Source organism: Falco rusticolus, chromosome 5 (assembly GCF_015220075.1).
Source record: "Falco rusticolus isolate bFalRus1 chromosome 5, bFalRus1.pri, whole genome shotgun sequence".
Lineage (NCBI taxonomy): Eukaryota > Metazoa > Chordata > Aves > Falconiformes > Falconidae > Falco > Falco rusticolus.
This window is the reverse complement of record NC_051191.1, coordinates 56,545,045-56,567,185: the sequence shown is the minus strand read 5'-3', so window position 1 is coordinate 56,567,185 and position 22,141 is coordinate 56,545,045. Positions and strand designations below refer to the sequence as shown.

Sequence of the window (22,141 nt, the reverse complement as noted above, 5' to 3'; positions counted from 1 at the left end):
TGCTATTCTCAGTGAGGCTGTGGCAAAAGAAGAGCTCATAATAGAGCTTCTTAATTAAAGTGCTGGGTAGTTTTAGCAAGAGAAGCCAAAGGATCAGCTGTAATCCTTCAAAACGCACCAGGGAGAAGCTACAGTAGTGTGTGGCCCCTGCCAAGCACTGCTGCACACACCCCCCCGATGAAGCCTATCATGGTACCAGAAATACAAAGTGAGTCTGAATTTAATTCAAGATTTGTGAAACACATTGGGAATCTCTTGGGGTGAAGAGTGGTTATTTTCTTAATGAATTACTGCTGTTTTGAACAGTTTCTGTTCAGTATGCTTAGTTTTACATTTTTGTTTGAAATGGTTTTTAACTTTTGAGCAGGATGTTCTTTTGAAACACTGTTGTCCTGTTCAGTCTAAACAATCCTGATGTGATATTTTGAAGGGGGTGATTTTGAATGCATCAACTTCTGCTATGCAATCTCAGATGCCTAATTGACTTGAGCTTTGGAAGGGCTGAACATCTTCCTCTTCCCTTGACCAGCTGCAGAGATGAGCAAAGTCCAACCACTTTCAGACAAAGCAACCAAGAAAACAGTATCCCAAAATTCAGTGAATGCTTTGTGGATTAGCTTCTTTTATGAAGATGATCACTTTATTAAATATATTTATTTTTGTAAAGCTAAACTAAAAAGCAAGGCTCACATTCAAGACAAAAGAGACAGCCTACCATAATCAAATATAGCAAGATATGCAATAGTAATGAATCTGAACATTGCAGTTCCTTAAATCTGATACCAATTAAAGTAGATGTGAGTAGAAGAAACTGATAGGGAACAAAATAGAAAATGGAAATGCAGTGAACGTTGTAGGAACTTTTTTTTTCATATGGAAGCAGAATTGCAGTGTTGATAACATTTTTAGATGTATTCAGTTTGGATAAAATTCACCCCATTTGGAAATATGGAAGTAATCACACTAATCCCTACTTTGAGGGGTTAAATCTCATTGTAGCAGTGCACAGGCCTTGTTTAAGTCTTGTGACAAGTAATTCTTGCCACTGGCAGGTTTCTCACTGCAGAGCCCTTACCACATTCACAATGTATCTTGAAGGGTGAGAGCTGCACAGTTCCTACCCTTTGCAGGTCTCAAAACTTTTTTCTGCGGACTTTCTAAGGTATGTAGAAGAGGAGCACCTTCTTGAAGGCTGTATGAGGTACATGACATACAGTGTTCTCCACAGTGCCTAGCCAAGTAATTTTTTTTTCCATTCTGGAATTTTTTCCTTCTTTCCTCTTTTACCTTGTTTTCTGAATTCTATCTATGAATAATAATTTTTTAAAGTTACATAATGAGAGTGTTAAGCACACAGAAGCTGGGAAATAATGATTGTAATGCTAGCCTCGTTTTTGTGTGTGTTTTGATAATACATAACCATTAGCACTGAAGTCAGTATCACCTTATAAATGGATATTGAAAAGAAATCTCAAATCATTTAAAGCAGATTTTCTACCTAAATGATTTTCCATGTCTTTGATCTAGACACGCAGATATCATTGCCTGAATGAGACTGGTGTTCCATTAGAGTAATCACCGTAGAAAAATCAGCTTACATTTTCATCTTGTATAATTTCAAAGTTAACGCTGCTGTGAGCAGGGGCTTGAACTAGATGATCTCCACAGATCTCCTTTAATCTAATTATCATATGATTCTATAGACAGCTCTGACCCATTGGTTTTTGTTAAATTGCATCATATGGAAGAATACCACTTGCTTCAAGTAGTTTGCATTATGAATAGGGAAGACTGTGAAAGGGTAAGGAAAAGAGATAGAAAAATAGAAATACAATAACCAATCCAACAGGTTGTCAATATGATATTAATTTCCTGACTTTTTAATATTTTTTTGCCTTCAACTCTTTTTCACAAGGTGATTCTTAGATGACAGCACTGCCATCAGCACAGTGTATTCTGGAGCATAACTGTAGGAACAACTGTGCATGATTGTCTTGTGTAAGAAATAGCATGTTGTCCTCTTCTCATAAACTGTAACATAATGTTGAATACAGCAACTGGCTTCTTCCAATATGCACACACCCATTTCTCAGCCTGAGAACAAAGTCAAGGTAAAACAATTAAGCCCATGATTAAGTGAATTGGTAGGACCACAGTTCTCAGGGGGTCTGTGAACTGGTTTGCAGCTGTTGTGGATCATGTTGTGCCTCTGCCCTGATTGCCTATGCTATGGCATCCTTAGCACACCCAGAGTTCCCACTGCTACTCAAGACCCTCATGGGTTATTCAGAGTCCTTTTGTGTGGAGTCTCCCCTCATTTTGTTACCAGTACCAATGGCTGCTAGACCTTTATGTACCTCCATAAGTGTGCTTTGGAGTGTATTCGCTAAGGAAAATTGGATTTCCATCTCATTCCTTTTTATGTTCTGTACAAAGCCAATACAAACACCAAAACAAGGGGGTAAATTGGAATTGAAATAATATGCCTGCAATTGCCACCCAAACAACTGTACAAATACATTTGCTCTAAACTTTTTGAACCAGAATTGCACCCATTTCTTTATTTAAAAATCTGTGTAGACCAGGCCCAATGTTTAGGCTTTCAGATAATGAAGCACATGATACTTAATATGACTAGAATACAAACATCATGAATGTGCACTTTTGTTTCCATTAAAGCATTTTTACTTGGAGATTTAAGTACCACCATTCAGTGGTTTGTATGCAAACTGTGGCACTCAGGAAAAATTACTGAAACTGAGAGAGACAATGTCCATCCTATATTCATACACCAAAGTTAATTGAGCATGGTATCAGTAACTTGCAGAATAGAGGCAGGGAAGAGGATCTGCAGTGCTTTATGCAGTAAAATAATATTAATAATTTAAAGGACACAATAATCTGAATATTACCAAAAAAACCCCAAAAACAGTAATGTGGATCATGGCAGTGCCCTTTACATATGTGACACCCTGCAAGTCTGTTGCTCTGGATGCAGATACATTGTTAGCTCTGTGCAAAACCAAACCTGACTGTTTTTAGCTTGAGGCAAGATACCAGAGCTCTGCTTGCCCCACGCAACTGATATTTCATCTCAAGAATTAGTTCCTGTGTGGCCCACTGATTCCATATGCACAGTGGGATCCTCTATCTTCAGTTTAAAGCACTGAGTCCTTGTGACATAGCCATGAGTATCTCATGAAGTACCTTATGTTTGCCTCTTCATCCTTGGAAAATATTTTCTGTGAGGAATTACACCAGGATCTTTGTCTCCGTACTGATAGCTATTTTTTTTTTCTTAAACGAGAGCTAAGTCAGTGTCTTTGTGCAGAGTTTCAAACCCAAGTGCTTGAACTGGTGGGGCTCCTAATCCTCAGAGGTGAGCATGTACTTTAAAACGGCTTAATGCTTACAGTTTCTAAATATGCATGGATCAAACAGACTCCAGGATGAGCTATAAGAGTTCAGACTTTCTGCAAACTTGCACTTTAAACTGGAAGCCTAATCAGGAGTGAAGGAGTATAGTTGAGAGGTTGCCATGTATTCTTTCCATAGAAATCTTTAAGTAGGTGGTTCACTGCTGGCTGTGTTTGACTAACATATAAATTCCAGCTTCAGCTGACACCTGCTCATGCTCACGGGTGCTCCTTGTCACCCACATGCACACAACACATACCTACCCTCCAAGCGTACACAGACCAGCTCATTCACAGTTGCTCGGATTTGTACTTGCCAAAGAAAACGCCACACACATCACCTGAAGTATGTGCTGGGACTTCTGTTCCTCCATTCAGGCATACTGCAAGTGAACATCTTTCATTTATAATCAGATTCCTAAAGATGCACATGTTCAAACATACTTTTGCTGGGATGTGTTCAGGCTTGCATGCAGAACACCTGCTCCTGTATGAGGGTAGAAAAGGCACTTCACATGATGCTGCATTCACCCAGTCATGCATGTAATCCCACATTCCCATACACATGCAGAGTCTGCTGTTTTCCATGTGTGTATTGTAGCAAATAATTTAAATCTTTCTTCCCGTCCTGCTTAACATGCAAATGTGGATAGCACATCAAGATTAGAAATAAATGCAGCAGAAAAACTTAAGTCAACCTGAAATGTTGAATGACTCATTCACACCCTTTGCGCAGTGTTCCCTTTTTGCCACATGTAATCTATTGAATAGTCTGAAGGCTGTGTGGTTCCCTGCTGCAGAGCAGCAATCGATCACTTGCTCACTGGAGGAGTGGGACCGTGATTATTTCTGCAGTGTGTACGGGGGTTGCACAGTGAGGTTCCAGTTAGCCTCATTGCCGTGAAGGTGCCCACGCTGTAGGAATGGGAAACGTAGGATGCCGGGACTGATCTACCTATAAGGAACTTTATGTGCCTAATTGTGTCTTGGTCTGCATGTTAGTTCAGTAACAAATATTCCTGCATCAGGGTATGACCTGGGTATTTTTATTCCAAGTGATGAGAATCTATTCCAATTTGGTATAACTTGATTATGAATTAAGATAAACAAGAATGAGTTGTTCCTACTTCAGAGTAAAAATGTCTACATGTTAAATCATTCAGGAACTGCTGCTGTACTTGAATTTCAAAGGTATCGTAATCCAAGTGAACTAAAAAATGCATAGACAAACATGAAATATGTTCCACACTTCCACTTAAAATGGTGTGATTGCTGTGCAGAGACAAACCCCAGAAATAGTAACAAGCTGGCATTCACATTTACCTTATAAAGAGAAGAAAAATTGGATTGACTGTTGAAGTTGCATCTTCAAATGTATGAATTATTCTAATTGATTGCTTTCAAAACCCTTTCAGAAGCATTCTCAAATGCAGACGTATATGGGCTGACTTCAATTTATAGAAAGGCTCTTTTGTAGCACTTAGGCTTTGTAAAAGGGGTTCTGTGTTTAAATGTAAGTTGAACCGTGAAGATCCATTAAGCAGAAAAAACATAGTTAATACAACACAGAGGCTGGGAAGGTAAATGTGCAAGCGGTGACATTACACAACGAACGTACCACAGCAGTGCTCATTATACCACATAGCACATATTGCTGGTAGCATTTCAATTTCTCTGCCCTTACTTAAATGTGAAGCTTTATATGTAAAGTATATCAGATCTTCTCAGAGCAAAGGTGGCTGCGAGCTGAAATTATGTGTAACATGTGCAAGGTAAGAGGGCTCTGGGAATCTAATTATCAGATTTACTACATTTGTGCTTAGATTATCGTAGCTAAATGTATGTTGAACTCTCTTTTAAATAAAAGCACAAGAGAAGAGGAAAAATATATAAGGGAAAAGAAGTGAGGCAAACTTTTCAGTAAAAAAACACAACTTGTGCAGTCAGATGCAATTTTGTACAAAAATAGATTTATGGTTAAAATTACAAAGAAATGCTACCTTTCCTTGCTGAGCTAACTGTAGCTCTGCTTTTGTACAAAGCTGTATCTGTTGACACACAATGTAATTTTAGTACTAGAGTTCCAGATTTTGCACAATTACCCATGCTGCCAGGATTAATCTAACAGAAAAAAACACCAAGGAAAGTAGCAGTTTCATCACTGATCTTGCACTTCTTCCCATTTTACACAAAATTTTATCAGCTGGCCTGATCAAAGAAACATGCAGTAGCTGATTTGAAACATAATATTATGTACCCAGCAGTATATACTAGCAGATTTGCATATCATTTTGTTCGCATAACCCACTCAAATGTATTGCTATATAGTAGAGTCCAATATAAGATTAAAAACTATTTTTACCAGATTGGGTTAATGCCTTAATGTAATGAAATCTCCAAGTTGTGCTATGCCCAGAAATAAAGAAATGATAGCTTTCTGTTCCATCCTTCATTTTTACACATGAAAAGAGGAGTTTAACTGCTGTGGAAATGAGCCAAAGACATAAGGTGAACTTACTCCTACTTTAGCACAAATATTTACAGATTTTTTTTGTAGATTTCCATTTCACATTGTGAAATGCGTGATCACGCATAGACAAAGGGAATTTACCATTCACATGCACATCTAGTTTGTGCATCTTCTTGTGCAGACCTGCATGAATGCCAGAATTGCTCAGCTCTTAGTAACAGTACAAGAGCTCAGATTTACAGAACAGTGTGTTGGATAGTGTCTGTTTTTTGGAACTCTCTGACAGTTAAAGCTGGAGATAATGAATCTTAAGTATTCTTTCCCTTATTTAGATACCCAAATATAAGGAAAGCACCTTGGAGTATCTGGATCTAATTGTAAGGTTTATTGTCTGTGGTTTGTTGGTTGGTTGGTTGGTTTTTATCAAGTCTCAAGGTAACAGATGCTTGATTCTGTTTTGACTCCTTTGCTTTGAAAATGACTTTTGGAAAATCCTGATGAAACATGTCTGAAATATAACATCACTCCTCATCCCAGTCTCTTGTATGATAAATTTGAGAAGTATAATTCTCCATTAGACTTGTTGCTAGCAGAACTGTACCCTGGAGCTGATCACAGCTGGTGTGATTCAGAGAGGGTTTGAAGGTACTTGTAATTATATCAAAGACCAGTTTTTGGGTAAGTAGTCCCAAGACTGGATTTCGCAGAGCCTGAACATTGTCTGACACCTCTCAGATCCATCTCAACTGCAGTCTTTTTACTAAGAGTACATCTTCTGAGAGGATAAAGATCATAAAGAGCTACACCTGCATGGAAGTAGATGTATGTGCATGCACATAGATTCCAGAACAAATTCAGAGGTGTACATTCTTGCACTTGTTCTGAGATCTATATCCATTTATCCTCCAATGAACCTTCAATATTAGTGCAAATATACTAAACGCACGAGGTGTGTTAATATATCGATGTGGTATATTTATATAGTAGTCTGTTGTGGCCCTAAATTCTGTGAATCCACAAAATGCAATCTCCACCAGTACACAAAAGTAGATAGATCCCTTGCATACATATGCATATGCACAGTAGGAAAAGGATTGTTATTCTGATAACCACACGCTTGCAGTATAACACGTATCAGCCAGTGCTGAAGCTTACCAAAAGGAGATGAGAAAAATTGAGAGGCAGTTAGCTAGATAAGATATGAAAAAGTAGCACAGAAGGAAGTGGCTACATTTTTTATACTTCAGTTGTTTGTCTGTAGGGCTTGAGAAGGAGCTGCTTGACAATTGTGCCAAAAGAGACCATTCAAAGCAACTTCCCATCAGGCGGCATTCCTCAAGTGTCTGCTCTTTGGGAGCAGTCAGGGAAAATTCATTCTGTGGGAAGCAGTTAATGGAGCTGCATTACCGACCCCTTATTGCTCTGTCTGATAGAAAGACAGCAGGTTCACTTTGGCAGCTCCAGAGCCCTGATCAGTTCAGATTAGGGGCGTATCATCTGTCTGGCTTAATCAGGCATGTTTAGATATATTTATCATGATTAGAAGGGTGTAGCAGAGGGTGGGGGAAGAAATAAAGAGTAAGATTACTTTTCTCTAGCTTCAAATGGAAGTTTAGCAAATCCCACTGAGTCACTAGGTGCTCATCAAAGGGAGAATTTAAATTCTGGAAAGGAATGTTTTGTTGAACACTCCAGCACTAGATTCAAATCACTGAAGAAAGGTCTCTTTTTCTTTCTCTCCCTTCCTTTCTCCTTCTACCACTTGCTTGCAGCAAAGAAGAAAATCAGCAGCTCGTGTAGCCCATGTTGATTTTGGCTTGATGGGCACACAGCCCCTGCTTAGCTTATCTGAACTTCGAATTCTAGTAGTATGATGACAAAATTAGCTACCATCATAATGGCCTAGATGTCGGACCTCTGTATTTTTGCCATGTTTATCTTTCAGGGACGCACATGATACCATTGCAACAGCCTCTAGGACTTATTTTGCTACTTATTAGTATTCAGAAGCAATGATAATAAACAAATCATAAACACTGGGAAGAGGCTCCTTTTTCTGTCGGTAACAGCGCTTCTCTGTCTTCACCTGGCTGGTTTTTTTGGATTTGAACACTGTAAAGAGAATTATCCCAATGTATTATAATGTCAGATGTGCCAAAATTGCTGCAGATGTAACTTGGTATAGTTCATACATGTTGGTGGAGACCAACTGGTTAATTCTTAAGAGCCTCTGAAAGAGGTGGTATTGGCTCCCAAGAAAGCAGTAAGGAGGAGAAAGGTTTCTTAGATCTGTTTCAGTGCTGAGTGTGATCAGAAAGTAGTCCTGTTGGAGTAAGGCTCCAGAGCAGAGGTCAGGCTGTGGGATCCATGGTTTCTTGCCCTGAGTAACTGGTCCTTTTTAGCTCTTAGGTGAGCTAAATGTAGGACAGGCTTGGAAAAAAGTGCTGTTATGAGGAGCATATTCTGTTAATCTTTTCCTGTGGTCTTCAACATTTGGGCTTGCAGATTCACCCAGATTTCCCAGCAAAGGCACAAATTGCTGTGTGGTGAACAGAGGCTTCCTTGACTGTGAGCTGGATCTTCTTTGGTCTCATCTGCTGATCCTTAAAATGTAGTTCATGGGCCCAAGCTGAAAACCTCTGGCGCAGAACACTACATAACAGAGCAGGCACACTTTGGCTATGTGTCCTCAGAGTAGGTGACAACACAGAAGCTGTAAGGAAGTTGCTTCTATCTGGACTCTTGGGCAGCAATGCAGCCATTAAAACAAGTCTAAAGAAATCCAGGAGAATTGTTGGCAGGAAAGTAAAAGTTAAATCTTCCCTTTCTCTTTTGTAATATGCCCTTTCTTCCTCTGCTAATCCAGTCAGTTCTGCGACAGTTCAGTTCTTGTGATTCTGTGTCAAGATGATAATCTGGGATGTCACGAGCATGGCTCAGTGTAATCGCCCTACAAATGCAGAAGGTAGAGAACTTAACTGATTAAATACAAAAAGCTATTAGTGAGACACTAATAATTCAGTAATCAGGAGTTATAGGGTAGGGAACACAGAAGAGAAAGTTGGCAGGTTTTGAGGGATTTGAAGAAAATATTTAATATTGTCAAGTTTGCCAATACTTCTTTAAAATAGAAAACTAGGGGATCATAGCAATATATTCCCAAAGAAAAATCTCTCAGAAGTGCAGAGATGCTCATCAGCCAGAATAGTAGAGGGTACCTCTAGAGATGAATTAGCAAAATGATGGGAAGGGTTGCATGAATCAAATAGGAAAAGAACACTGTTGTTCAAGATTAAAGCCAGATCTCCTTGCAATAAATGGTGCTACATCGATAGTACCAGGAAGGTAAAGTTGTATATTCTCCTAGTGCATGAACACCTGTAGAATTAGAACAGTACTCTTACAGTTAAAGCTTATTCCTGTAAGAAAAGGCTTCACACCTTTAATTAAAAGTTGTACCACATGTGCAAGCACAGTAGGCTGTAGTCATACCAGCTAAACTGAATGTGGTTTGTGAGGGTGATGGTGACAAGACCAGCACTAGAATATGCAGCTGATGACTGAGCTGTTTGAAAATCCTAGAACATGATCAAAGAGGATCACTACAGGTGAGCAACAAGGTGCAGAGCTTTTAAGACAATCTTTGCTAACAGGAAGCATAGCAAATTGGGACAGAGCTCTGCCCAGATCAGTTCACGGAGCTCTGCAGAGCAGCATTTATAGCACTGCCACTCCTGTGCACTCAATCCTGAAAAAAATAACTGCCTACTAATGACCTGTCACTGTGGACAGCTTGAGCAGCTGTTTGCAGAAAGCAAAGCGGTGAGAGAGGATGAATTGCTGTGTGTGAAGCATATCTGAATATGGGGACAGGAATAGATGGAAGATTGGGAAAGACCAGACAGCTTCCATTCATAACATTCAGCTTTATGTGGATTTACAGCCCTGATGCTCCTGAATCCACAGATGCTGAGTTATTACTAACAACAAAATATAACAATAAAAATCTCGCTTGTTTCGATACTTTAACTTCTGTTTCCCTTGTTGGCAATGTTATTTTCTGAAGGCAAACTAATTAAGAACACGGGGAAGTAGTTTACACTGAAGACAAAGCCTAGCCACTTACTTTTTCATATATTATGAACCCGAACAATTCAGAGTAGGCAAAATAGTTGGTTTATATGTTTTATTGGAAATAACCTTTTTTTTCCTTTGCTTTCCTTCTTTTCTTTTCCTTTTTGTTTTCTTTTCTTTCTGGCTACTCCCATGCTTTCCAGATAGAAATTAAAGTGGAAAAGTGCCTTGGAAAAAGTTTTCTCTCTTGAAAATTCAAACCCAGCCAGAAATGACTAAAATTTTTGTGAGCCAATATGTTCTTAGGCAGTTTTCAGACATGTTTGCAAATACCTCTATTTTGGATCATTCACCTGAGTGTAAAAGTAGGGGTAAGTTTATCTGCATTAAGCTCTTTAAATATAGGTCTTCCCAGACAGTATCATAGCCACGGTTCAGCTATCCCACCTGGATTCTGCCACTAATAGATGATGACATAAGAAATCTGAAGTAGGTAGTTGTGGAATAACCTGTCTGCCTAAGCTTGGCTTTATCCAACTGTCTAACAGACTGGCTAAAACATGGAAGCATGGGGTCTAATGCCCTTCCCATAAGGTTTTTTTACATTAGTTATAGCTGAAATATCTGGGTGTTTCCTCCTATTTTTCAACATAGCTGTGATGCATGTATTGCACATGGTGAAGATGTTAACATACTACCATAACTGTGACAGGGGAGGAGCATATAGGAATGGAGAAGAAAGAAAAATAGTTATTTCCTATCCTTTCTCAATGTTGAGGCCTTGCCACTACTGAGTGTTCTGTTTATGGTATAGAAAGCCACATCTTTTATGGCTTGATATTAAATAGATTTATTATTGTCATGGAATATTTCTGGATACGTAACAGGAATCCATACCAGTGTTTTGTGACGTTGTCAGGCAGCAAACATAAGTGACAGCTCACAGCAGCGTTCTTGCTGGGGGGCCCATTAGATCACATCATGGTAGAAACAGAGAAAATAGGTCGTTCTAACGTGTAGCATAGTGTAATCTGTCAGGCCATTCACAGAGCATGAGAACAAACATAACTTAAAACCAAGAAGACTGTGAGGATTGGTGTCCCACTTTCCTGTAAAGAGGTGTATATTCCTGACATGTACAATGATAGCCACATGTAAAACTTTTCACAGTAAGAGCTAGCTGCTGTACTCTTTCTGTGGCCCCCTGCACCTGTATATTATTTCAGCAAAATACATTGGGCATTATCCTCTTCAGAGGCAATTCTCATGGTTTCTACCCCTTACTGGTTTGAGCGCTTCATAACTTACAGCTTACCCCTGTTTTAAGTAGCCGGTATTCCAGGGAGATTAGTCCCTCCCCAAAGGATGGTGTGTATGGGGACTGCCACTGCCTGCTGCTGGACTGATTGTCTTAGACTTGCACATTGTGGTGTTTTTTGTGAAGTACTATGGCCCATAAGAAAGGATGAATTGCATGAGTTTATGGGTCCCAGCAACAGCAGTTTGGGGGGTAAGAACAGGGCAAGTGCACTGTGAAGCTTCTTTCACTAGGCCCTCCCAGATCCTGACACTCTTGAGAATGAGCTCCTAGTGCTTAAGTTATGAGAAATTGTGAATAAAAATTCCTGTTTGCCTTTTCCATGATTCTCATCATTTTCTACATTGCTTTTGTATTTATCCCTCTGTTAAACTTTTTTCCTAGGATGAAGGATCCTAGTCTGTTTAATTTGGTCCTTCCTTGTTCAGAAACTTTCTGTTGCTTTGGTCTGAATTTTGCCTGAATTACTTTCCTCTGCTATTTCTAATGCTACTGTCTCATTTTTTAAATGGAGGGGTAAGAACTATATTCAAGTTACAAATACTCAAACAGGTGCCCCAGTGATCTGTACAGTGACATAATGTTGCTTTCTGTTTTGTTCTCTATCGCTTTCCTGACATTTCCTAACCTGCCTTTTTGACTTCCACTGAGCTGACACTTTGATGGAACTATCCACAGCAATCCAAAGGTATCTTTCCTGTGTGGTAATTGCTAGTTTTAAGTTTGTTGCTGTGTTCATATAGTTACAGTTGTTCATTCCCATGTCCATTACTTTGCAGTCATTGGTGCTGAGATTCATCTTGCACTTCAACAGTGTTTTGAAAACCATCTCCACCATCACCATCTTTGAGCAGATTTAATTTGTATTACCTTGACATTTTTTTCTCATCAGTAAGCTTTGTCACTTCATTTTTTCCAGATCATTTATGAATCTGTTGAACAGCTCATTCAAATTGTTTCCCAACTTACTCAGTTGTAAGTCCCTATAGGACCTTCCCTTTTACTCTTTGAGCACTTAGGAGGTTGTTTTTTTAAGAGCCTTCAGTGAGAGACTCCATCAAAAAGGCTTTAGAAATGCAAGGTTTATATCAAGTGATCACTCCTATCCACATGCTTATCTGCTCCTTCAAAGAACTCAATCAGATTTGTGCAGTATGACTTCCTTCTACAAAAGCTATGTGAGGGGCAATTGCTATGTCATTTCTCCTTTATGGCCAGTAATTCTTTTCTTCAGTATCTTTTCTACCAATTCCAGGCATACAGAAGTCAGACCTTCTGCCCCTTGCATCCCCTCAAAATGCTTTTCAATCACAGGCATTGTGTTTGCTGCTTTTTCTAGTTCTAGTACAGAGGCTGGGTTAGGTCTTACATTGTATGCCGCAGTTTAATTGCTCAGCCTTTACTATTTCATGTTCAGTTTAGATTTCAGTCAAGATTTCTGAAATATCAAATCCTTGGATTTACTCTTGTTCATTTACTGATTTGTCCTAAAACCTTTTCTTCCAGTTCTTCAGATTAAGACAGTTCCCCTGGCTCTTCTCTGCAAAGAAAACCCCAGTGTGGGAACCTCCTTACATCCCTACAGAAGATGCATGGATGCAGAGAATTTATTTAGCTTTTGTACTTCATCCTTATCTTCTTTGAGCACTCTTTTTACATCTCAATCATCTGTCAGCCCTACGGACCCTCTGGCAAGCTTCCTGATTCTGTTGTCTTTGAAAATAATTTTATTACATGTTTTTATGTCTTCAGCTACTTGTTCCTCAAGATACGCTTTTCAACAAACTTAGGGTGTCTCATTTCACTTAACAGATCTATACTCTTTTCTCTTTTCCTTATTTGGGCAGAACTTGCACTTTTTGAGGGACAGGATCCTCTTCCATTCAGCTATTAAATGAGCCTGGTCTGAGGCAGCAGCAAAGGGAAGGTCCTTTTGAACTGACACCACCATTTTAAATATGCAGTGTACCAAATATTTCCAGCATTAGAGACTGATAATTGTCTGTGCCCCGCTCTGTCCTGTGACAGACACTATTCTGTGCCTCTGTCCCCCATGCCTATTTCTGACTGTCCTCGTCCACACACGTGGACCCATTACTGATGTGGTACACTGTCATTGCGGGGAGGAGCCTGATACAGGCTCAGCTCTCCTTCTCTTCCTTCCCTTAGAGAGTAACGCACCTCCTGCTTTCTAGCGAAGCACCAGAAGAGAGGAGAGCTTCTACAAGGTATGGGGCAAGTGTGGCTCTGAGACTTGAGTGGGGGGAGCTGTGTGGGAAAGATACTAAGGAGGAAAGGAGGGTTTTGTAAGGAGATGTAAAGTACTGCTCGGTAGAGAAAGAGCATGGGATCCCAGTGCCATCTTGTTCATCAGCTTCCACAACAGAGCAGTGCTTTTGCAGAAAAAAATGCTGTGCCTGAGCCAAATCTGACCAGCTGGAAGCTGAGGGAGGAGGTGGGCAAACAGAAGGAAGTGCCTGCCCCCACCCTAGTCTTCCACACCAACCCTTCTGGCACAACAAATATTCATGATTTCATAGTGTCATGGTATTGTGCTCCTCTCTTTGGGGCTGCTGTTGCACAGGCTTCCCAACTTCTCCAGTGCTGCACAACTCTACTCTCATGACTGAACGCAGCACAGAAGACCCAAGACAAAGTTCCCCAGGAAGATTAAGCACCATCCTAGTCTGAGGCATTTCTTACCAACTGCTGTTGGTTAGAGTCCTGAAAGTCTGTTTGTTCTGTGAATCCTGTTCCTAGGAGGCTTATTTTGTCTGCGTACAGAGGCTCAGCCCAAGTATTATGCATTGCTCTGGATGGTAGGATAGCTAAGACTTATATGTGACAGTGCTGAGTGTTTTAGTGACTTGTTCTCCCTTATATATTTTACTCTCTTATCGCTGACAGTCAGTGGAGCTGCACCGTTAACTCTGTAGCAAGAGGTTTGTGTTTTTGGAAAGAAATATTCCCATGCCACTTGTATGTGGCTTAGCTGGTGAAAACAAAGCTTTTATCTATCACAGCTCTTGTAGATAACGGGTCCCTTCTCTGTTGTTTCTGCTGTACAGATGTTCAGAGTTGAATTCTGTCCCTGGTTGCTTGTCAGTCCAATAGGTTGTTCTTGCAGAGCCGAAGAAAGACAGAGTAGCTCACGCTGTGTATCTCAGTGCAAAACCTCACTGGATGGAGCCGCAGGCTGGAAATGCACATGCTGCAGGCATAAAAATAAAATATTTTGTTCATATGGCTCCTTTAAGTGGGCACATTTTTGCAACTGTGCCCTCTGTCTGTGATGTTGATATGTTAATATGTGAGATTGAGCTGGGCTGAGCCCAGGCAGTCCCTAAGTGGTAAACTCTTCATAGGTGGTGACCTTCCCTGGCATTGTTATTACTGAATTTTGACCCAGCTTGATGTAGGGTGTTGAAATCTTTGGGATGCTGCTGTCAGAATATGTTGCGTGCTGACATGATTTAGGCCTTGGCACTTTTCATCAACAGAGAAATGCTGATGTTCTTGCTCAGAGAATAGCATTCTGCCAAACTAAAATACCTCCCTAATGCTCTCAAAGCCACACTGCTTTTAATTTTTCCTTTTATCAATCTTCTGCTGCACTGGTCCCACAGAATTGCAGTAGCCTGATGCCCCTTGGATCTGCTTCACTACAATAGGGAATCACAGAGAAAATTCACCTCCATGTAGAAAGCCAGCACAAAATGGGGAGTACTGGTCAACTCATGCTCCAAACTGAAAAATCTTCTTTTGAACATTGCATAGACTTCATGCTAAACTCTGTACAAAAGTGATTTTCACACAGAACTTTATGCAGTCTAAAACTGTCCTTGGTTACTCGAAAGCTTAAAGGAGTTGTACCAGTTAGTTATAAGCAGAATCTGTCTCTCTGTGAACTGCAGTGCTGTCCTTTGGGACAAAAGGTGCTTGAGAAATGTAAGTTATGACAATAATGTAAAAATACCTGTCTCTCTGTGTCACAGGGTAGTGCTTGAAGTCAGGCACATGCAGAGAGGGGAGGAATGGGCCCCTGGCAGGGGAGTTTTCATGAGGGCCCAGCACTGACCCATGTGGAGTGAGAATTCTCAAGTTACAGATGGAAGGAGGAACAGGATCACAAAAACAAACTGGTTTGAAGTTCAGGTGACGAGAAGTGGTAGGCTGGAGTTCAAAGACAGGATTATTGGCTAGTGTTGCTTTAGTAGTTGGTGGGGGAAGAGCTTAAGGCCACAGTATTACTGCATTGCTGATTTATCAACACAGCCAACACTGTGTATGGTATTTGAGTCGCTTCTAAATCCAGCCACTGGCAATGAAAAGCACATTTAATCCATGTGTTAGATTGTTTGAAGAAGTATCTGTCTCCTGGTCTCTCCCTAAGGTTGGGATTGCTGAAATTGAAATGGAGGTGAGAGAGAAGATTTTAACTGTTTCAGAAACCCTTCTCCTTCTGAGGGGGTCACATCTCCAATAACATCTTTTAACATTTGAGATACTGAAAAATTAAAGGCTCTCTCCCCTTTTGCCCCCTGCAGAGAGAACCCCCACTGTCTCTTCTGTGACTAAGGGTCAAAAATCAAAGACAGGATTTGTATTTAAACAGTTTATTGTTTTTAAGTGTGAGGGCTTTTTTTTTTTTCTCTCAAGCTGGGATTAATGGTCTACACTTAGGAGTTCCACAAATCATCTGCCTTGTTGGCTCTGGTCTCTCTGCAGCAGCCCACTGCTGCAAGATAAAACACTGAAAAACATCCCTTATTAAAGTAATTCTCCTTTAGCCTTTTTCTTCAGTTCTCTTCCATGAAAGAGTATCATTGTTTAACTAGTGCCCACAATGGTTAATTCCCTTGATTTAATACATGCATGCTCTGTTAGCATGCTGGCTGTGGGAGGTTGTAGACTGAAGCTCCAAAAATGTCAGTGCAAGAACAGAGGAAAGTTCTCAGATTAGGCCTGAGTTGCACCTGCAGAGTTACATCAATGCTGGAATAAGAGTGGGGCAATCAGAGGATGAACCTAAGCTATATTTGCAAATCTGTAAATAGTATCCAAAGTAAGAATTAGAGCATCAGTAAGTCGACAGCGAGAAAAAGGGATGAAAATGTTGGAATAGCTGGAAAGCTGAAGACTGAAAATACATTGGTAAAACATAGGGATTATACTCCACTATTGATGTATATTGACAAAACCCTAAGGCAATGAGCTAGAATAGCAGGCATATAGCAGACCATAACTGACCTATGTACTTGTCCTGGTTTCAGCTGGGATAGAGTTAATTTTCTTCTTAGTAGCTGATACAGCACTGTTTTGAATTTAGTATGAGAATAATGTTGACAACACCCTGATGTTTTAGTTGTTGCTATGCAGTGCTTACTTTAAGTCAAGGACTTTCCAAGTTTCCCATGTTCTGCCAGTGAGCAGGAGCACAAGAAGACAGGAGGAAGCAGAGCCACGACAGCTGACCCGAACTAGCCAAAGGGATATTCCATACCACAGAACATCATGCTTGGTATATAGACTGGGGGGAATTGGTTGGGAGTCACCGATAGCTGCTCAGGGACTGGCTGGGCATCAGTCAGCCGGTGGTGAGCAATTGTATTGTGCATCACTTGGGGGTTTTTTTTCCCTTGGGTTTTATTCCTTGCTCCTCTTCATTACAATTATTGGTTTTGTTGTTATTATTATTGTTGGTTATTTTTACTTTCTTTCAATTATTAAACTCTTCTCATCTCAACCCACGGTTTTACCTTTTTCCAGTTCTCTTCTCCATCCCACCAGGGCAAGGTAGGGGTGTGGAGTAAGCAAGCAGCTGCATGGTATTTATTGCTGGCTGGGGTTAAACCATGACAGCACTCCAACCTACATGGGGGGCCCCAGCACCGAAACAATCCTAATTGCTATAGGATGGGTTAATACTAAATGAGCAGATCTGTCTGTGGACTGACAAAAAAATTGCCTTGGGGCCACATAGTTCAATCAGTCGCGTGAATACAAATTCACCTATAAGCAGTGAAAAAGAGGGTGCTAACAGATCCAAAAGCATGTGAAGATCTTTTTATAGTTAAAAGTGAGATTTAACATATCTCAGAATTAATCTCCAGTGATGTTACAGCCCCTCTTGTGGATCACTTTACCTGGACATCTTTAGTCAAGTGCAAAGGGATTCTGCAAGCAGGAAATAGACAACTTAGCCAATAAATACATGCTTCTTACAGCTAACACACACAGAAGCTAGCTAGGATTTAGTGAAATATTAGGCTAAGCATTAGCATACTCGTTGCCTGTATAAAGGCACCTGAAGAGTTTTTGCTGGTGAGGCAAGCATCAATCAGGACAGAAGAGTCAGCCTCCATGGTTGCCATCTGCCACCAGCTGGGCCAGAACTGATAGCACTGACAACTCAGCTCAGGTGACCCCAATGATTTGTGACTGGTCCTCAGCCAGACTGACTATCTGAACTAAACCTCCTTTGGTTTTGTTTTTCCTCTGAAACTTTATATCTTTCCATGCTGGTGTTTTTTCTTCTTGAATCCCAGGGCTACTGCTGGTGCTGTCTTAACAGCCCTATATATTATTATATATACATATATAATATATAACAGCCCAACAGTCTATAATTTTCGCCCTGCAGACTTTCTCCCAGCTTATTCTCAGCAGTTTGAGTCAAATTGCACCGTATCAGTGATGGGCTCTGGATCCTTGGTACGCAGGTGGTTAAATCCCTGGGCTGTGTGTCAAAGGGGGAAGCTTACAGCAGGTATTGCAGAGAACGAGGGGCTACAGCACCCTGTTGATTTTGAAGTGGCATAATTTTGGAGGTTGCTCAGTATCAGTACTTTATATATTGGGGATCTTGGTTCAGTTCTAACAGGAGACAAGAAATAGCCCTCTAAGTAGGGTTCTTCATATGGTTTCTTTCTAGGACTTTCTGGTTAAGAATGTTTTGGGTCAGGCAAGTTGGCACTTCTTCTCAAGTCATAAAATATGGCTGGTTTTGCCAGAGGCTTCAGGGTCATTGTTCCCAGATGAACCTAGCTTAGTAACCATAAAAATTACTTCTATATTGGAGCTGTCTGATGGTCTTCACAAGTTAGGCTGCAAGAGCATCTACCAGCAGTTCACTTGCTCAATGTGGCACTGCCTAGCTATTTCTTGTCTTGTCACTGGCAGTCTCACAGCTGAGCTGCAGAGCCCAAGAGCCAGCCATGGGAAAGGAGTAACTCTTGATTATAGAAGTGGTCCTGCTGGGGTACATCTGAGTTACACGAGCAGGAAGTGGTGAAGAAGCAAAGTTCATGTTGCTACTTCCCCTGTCACATCTGCTCTGCTGATGAAAAGCAGGCTTTGGTTTGCAGGTTGTCTGGTACATTTCAGGCTCCTAGGTTACCAACACCGAGGTAGAGTAAGGGCGTGCTACTTGTCAGTGCTACAGTTTCACTCTCTGCTTGCTCCAAAATAGGGGATACAGCCTTTCTGCAAACAGTTTTTCCTAGCTGCTATTTGTGGTCACCCATGCTAAGCTGTCACAGAGAAAAACCTCTTTCAACCTTCATTATTGTGGCCCCGTCCAAGAAAAAAAATGTATTTATTGCAGGGCGTTCATTTTGTCTACATTTTGTCTCACCCTTGAGATAAAGAGTAAGTCACTGCAGAGGAAAAATGCATTCTTCTATTGCATGACAGAATCACTTGCTTTATTGGAAACTGTGGCAGCGTATTGATTGGTCTATGCAGAAGGTTTTCCCTGATACCAGCTTATTTGGGTGATGTGTTCAAACTTCTTGGTGAGACTGCTGCAGAGAAAGAGATCTGTTGGAATAAGCATACAGAACAAGTTGTTTGAACTACTGACTTAAGCTAATTATAGCCTCTTGGCCAAGGCGTCTCCTCTACTTGCTAATGTCTTTCCACGTCTAATAACTAATGTCTACCAATGGCTGGTGTGTGCTCATCCATGTATAAATCACAGCATTGCCTATAAGCTTTCTAGAGGCTAGACTCAGCAGTCCCAGCAGCTCATAGATGTTGACAAGCATATACTTCTTCCAGCTTTGCTCTGCCACCAAGACACGGTATGGAAGCCATCGCCAAGTTTGATTTCAGTGCCTCTGGAGAGGATGAGTTGAGCTTCCAGGCTGGCGATATGCTGAAGGTAAGTGCAGCTTCAGGCTTGACTAAACAGCATTTCCGAGAAAGCTGCCATTCTATGCTCCCATTTGCCTTGGCAAAACAGATGAAGACAGATGCCTATAGATTGGGATAAAATTGCAGGATACTCATCTCCCATAGGGCTTGCTATAGGTCAATGAACAATACCCACGTTGCTTGAGTCTGTGTCCACTTCACTTGATTTTATACCCATAAACTATGGAATTAGTTGCCCTGCAGTCCTCCAGTAGTCGGCAGGGAAGGATAAGTACCTTTGCTGGAACAGATATCCAGTTCTTCAGTGGACAGATTTTGAGGGTCCTGTCTGTTTCCATTGACTATATAGGTAGTCTAGGGTGACTATGTTTAAGATAATTATGTCTAAAGGCAGGCAGGATGGCTTCCTTATTTCCAGCTCTTAAACTGTTTAAAAGATAGTTGTTATGCATTATAGAACTTTTATCTAACTTTTCACTGTAAGTAGTTACTGTTAGCTGCTGCAGGGGTTTTAGGCAATTGCAAATAGAAAATCCATGAGACAGTCTGTTACACACATAAATGGAAGAGTTTAAGAGGTCTTGGGCTAACAATATATACATCCTTGCAGGAATTTAGCAGTGAGGGAATGACAGAAGTAGGGTTGATCATATACAATACAGAGTATTTAAGAGTCTCTTTAAAGTTTTTGCATGTGTTATGGTAGAACAGTTCTTGTTAACCCAACCCTACCTCCCTGTATGGTCCCAGCTATTCCAATTAATAAGATACTGGGTCTCAGCCTTGCCTCATCCATCACCACCATTTCTTATTTTATTGGCCTTTTAATTTTTGAAGCTTAGACAAAGCTGATGGCATCCAGAACTCATTAAGATCAAATACCAGTTTTTCCCAAAGAGCTATGAGCAGGTTCTGGAGAAATCACTGCCTTTCTTCAGCATAAATGAACACTCTCATTTCTAATTCTTCCTTAGATCAAAAGTAGTCCCCATGTCCCTACTGTCCCGTGATTTTTACCTGATACCTTCTTCCTCAGAGACTTTCATCAAGTCCCTGGCTGGGGTGATGGTGTTGACTAGATCAGTTTTCCTTCTGTTCCTCAGTTTCCCTTCCTGTAAAATCATTATAAGCTAGAGCTTCCTTTCAAAGTATGTGGGAAGCTACTGATGAAAAGTGTCAAGTAACACTAAATATCAGTATTATTATTAGTTGTCACAGAGACTTCACTACCAGAAAAGTCAGACTACCTCTTGCTTTAACATCCTTGAGGTAAACAAAATAACACCTTAGCTGCCCAAGCCATAGTAACAGCAAATTAGCCTGAGTAACACCTTTCTTCTGGCATACGCACACATACATTCATACCCTGTCATAAGCCCCCTCCTGCTGCCTGCACAAGCTGCTTGCTGGCTGTCTTTTCTGATTTATGAAGGAGATAAGATGAACAGTATTGATGTAGAGATTAGAAAACAGGAAGCATGAGGCCCTCAACCAGCAATGACAGGAGGAAATCCACCCTCTCAGCCCCCCCACATCCTTCTCTAAGAGGATGACATACTGAGAGAAACCTGCCAGCCCTGCACCAAGAACCAGCAGGTGGGTCTTTCTGGAAACTTCACTGCCAGCAGAGCAGGGCCTGAGCATGACCAGGGAGGGAGTAGCTATCATCCCCTTTGGTCGGCCACAGCAGCAAAAAAGAGCCTTAATCCAGTATCTGGGGATGGTAGAAGCAGTGACTATACAAGCAGGAAATTCCACAGCTTTCTGTTTCCCAACCTTTCTGTATCCAGATGCATAAAAAAGGCCTACGTGGCAGGCAAGGCAATGGGGAATTGGCCCCAGAGAGAGTAACATCCTGTTGCCAACACCAAGTAGTAAGAATGTGCATTGGGCTCCCAAAACATGGGATTGGCTTACAAAATATGCATTATTATTGTTAACAATGGATTTTAAATTAAGCCTTTTCCACTTGCTTTCTCCTTTTAAAACTGTCACGGCTCATGCTTTCAGGCTCCTCTCCAAAACCAGAGAGAATAGAAACATGTTCTATTTCATAAAGTGGAATTCTGTCCCAGGAGTTGGAATGTCAAACAGAACACCAAAGACCACAACATCTGCAGTAAAATCACAATGTGGTTGCATTCCCGTCCTCTCTCCTCTAGCTGAGGGCTGTATCAGGGGCCATCAGCCAGGGAGCAGTGAATATGGGCAGTCCCTGGTCAGCAGTGCAGTCCCCCAGGACCATTACACTCGACTTCAATGTGGGTACACTTGAAGCTGTTCCAGTGTGCACTGTGGACTGGCTTCCTGCTATCCTACGATCTCTTAAGTGTAATAGTGGCTTTAAAATGTTTTTTGCCTCCTCCCTTTATCTACCTTGGCAATGTCCAGGGTAGCTGAAGGGTTAACCCACTAATTAACCTCTTGCAAAATGACATATGAGAGAGCACACAGTAACATCTGTGCAGTCATGACACACACACACACACAGATATAGCTGTATATCCCTTTATGCCCATACACGTCAAAGGAGTTTTCAGAGGTTTTTTCCTCCCTTGCGAAACAGAGATGCTCCGATACCAACTATCAAAAGCAGCAGAGAGAGCTCCTTAAACTCCTATTAAGTCTTTCGGAGCTGAATTTCTCCATTTCACAGACATCAGAGACATGCAAACAGCATCCCCAGCCACCTGGACAGGCATTCAG

At 41.0% G+C, this 22,141-nt stretch overlaps 1 protein-coding gene across 3 annotated transcripts in view; it reads left to right on the top strand.

Moving 5' to 3' along the window:
* GRAP2 (GRB2 related adaptor protein 2) overlaps positions 1-22,141 on the top strand; it is an 81,432-nt gene that overhangs the window by 47,514 nt on the left and 11,777 nt on the right. For 2 of the 3 annotated variants that reach the window (XM_037390320.1, XM_037390319.1), the window contains exon 2: positions 19,340-19,442. In XM_037390320.1, the coding sequence (XP_037246217.1) occupies positions 19,365-19,442 (78 nt within the window). In that variant the 5' untranslated portion in view covers positions 19,340-19,364. Of the gene's footprint in view, positions 1-13,435; positions 13,507-19,339; positions 19,443-22,141 lie in introns of those variants that run through there. The other variant, XM_037390318.1, reaches the window with a different exon arrangement.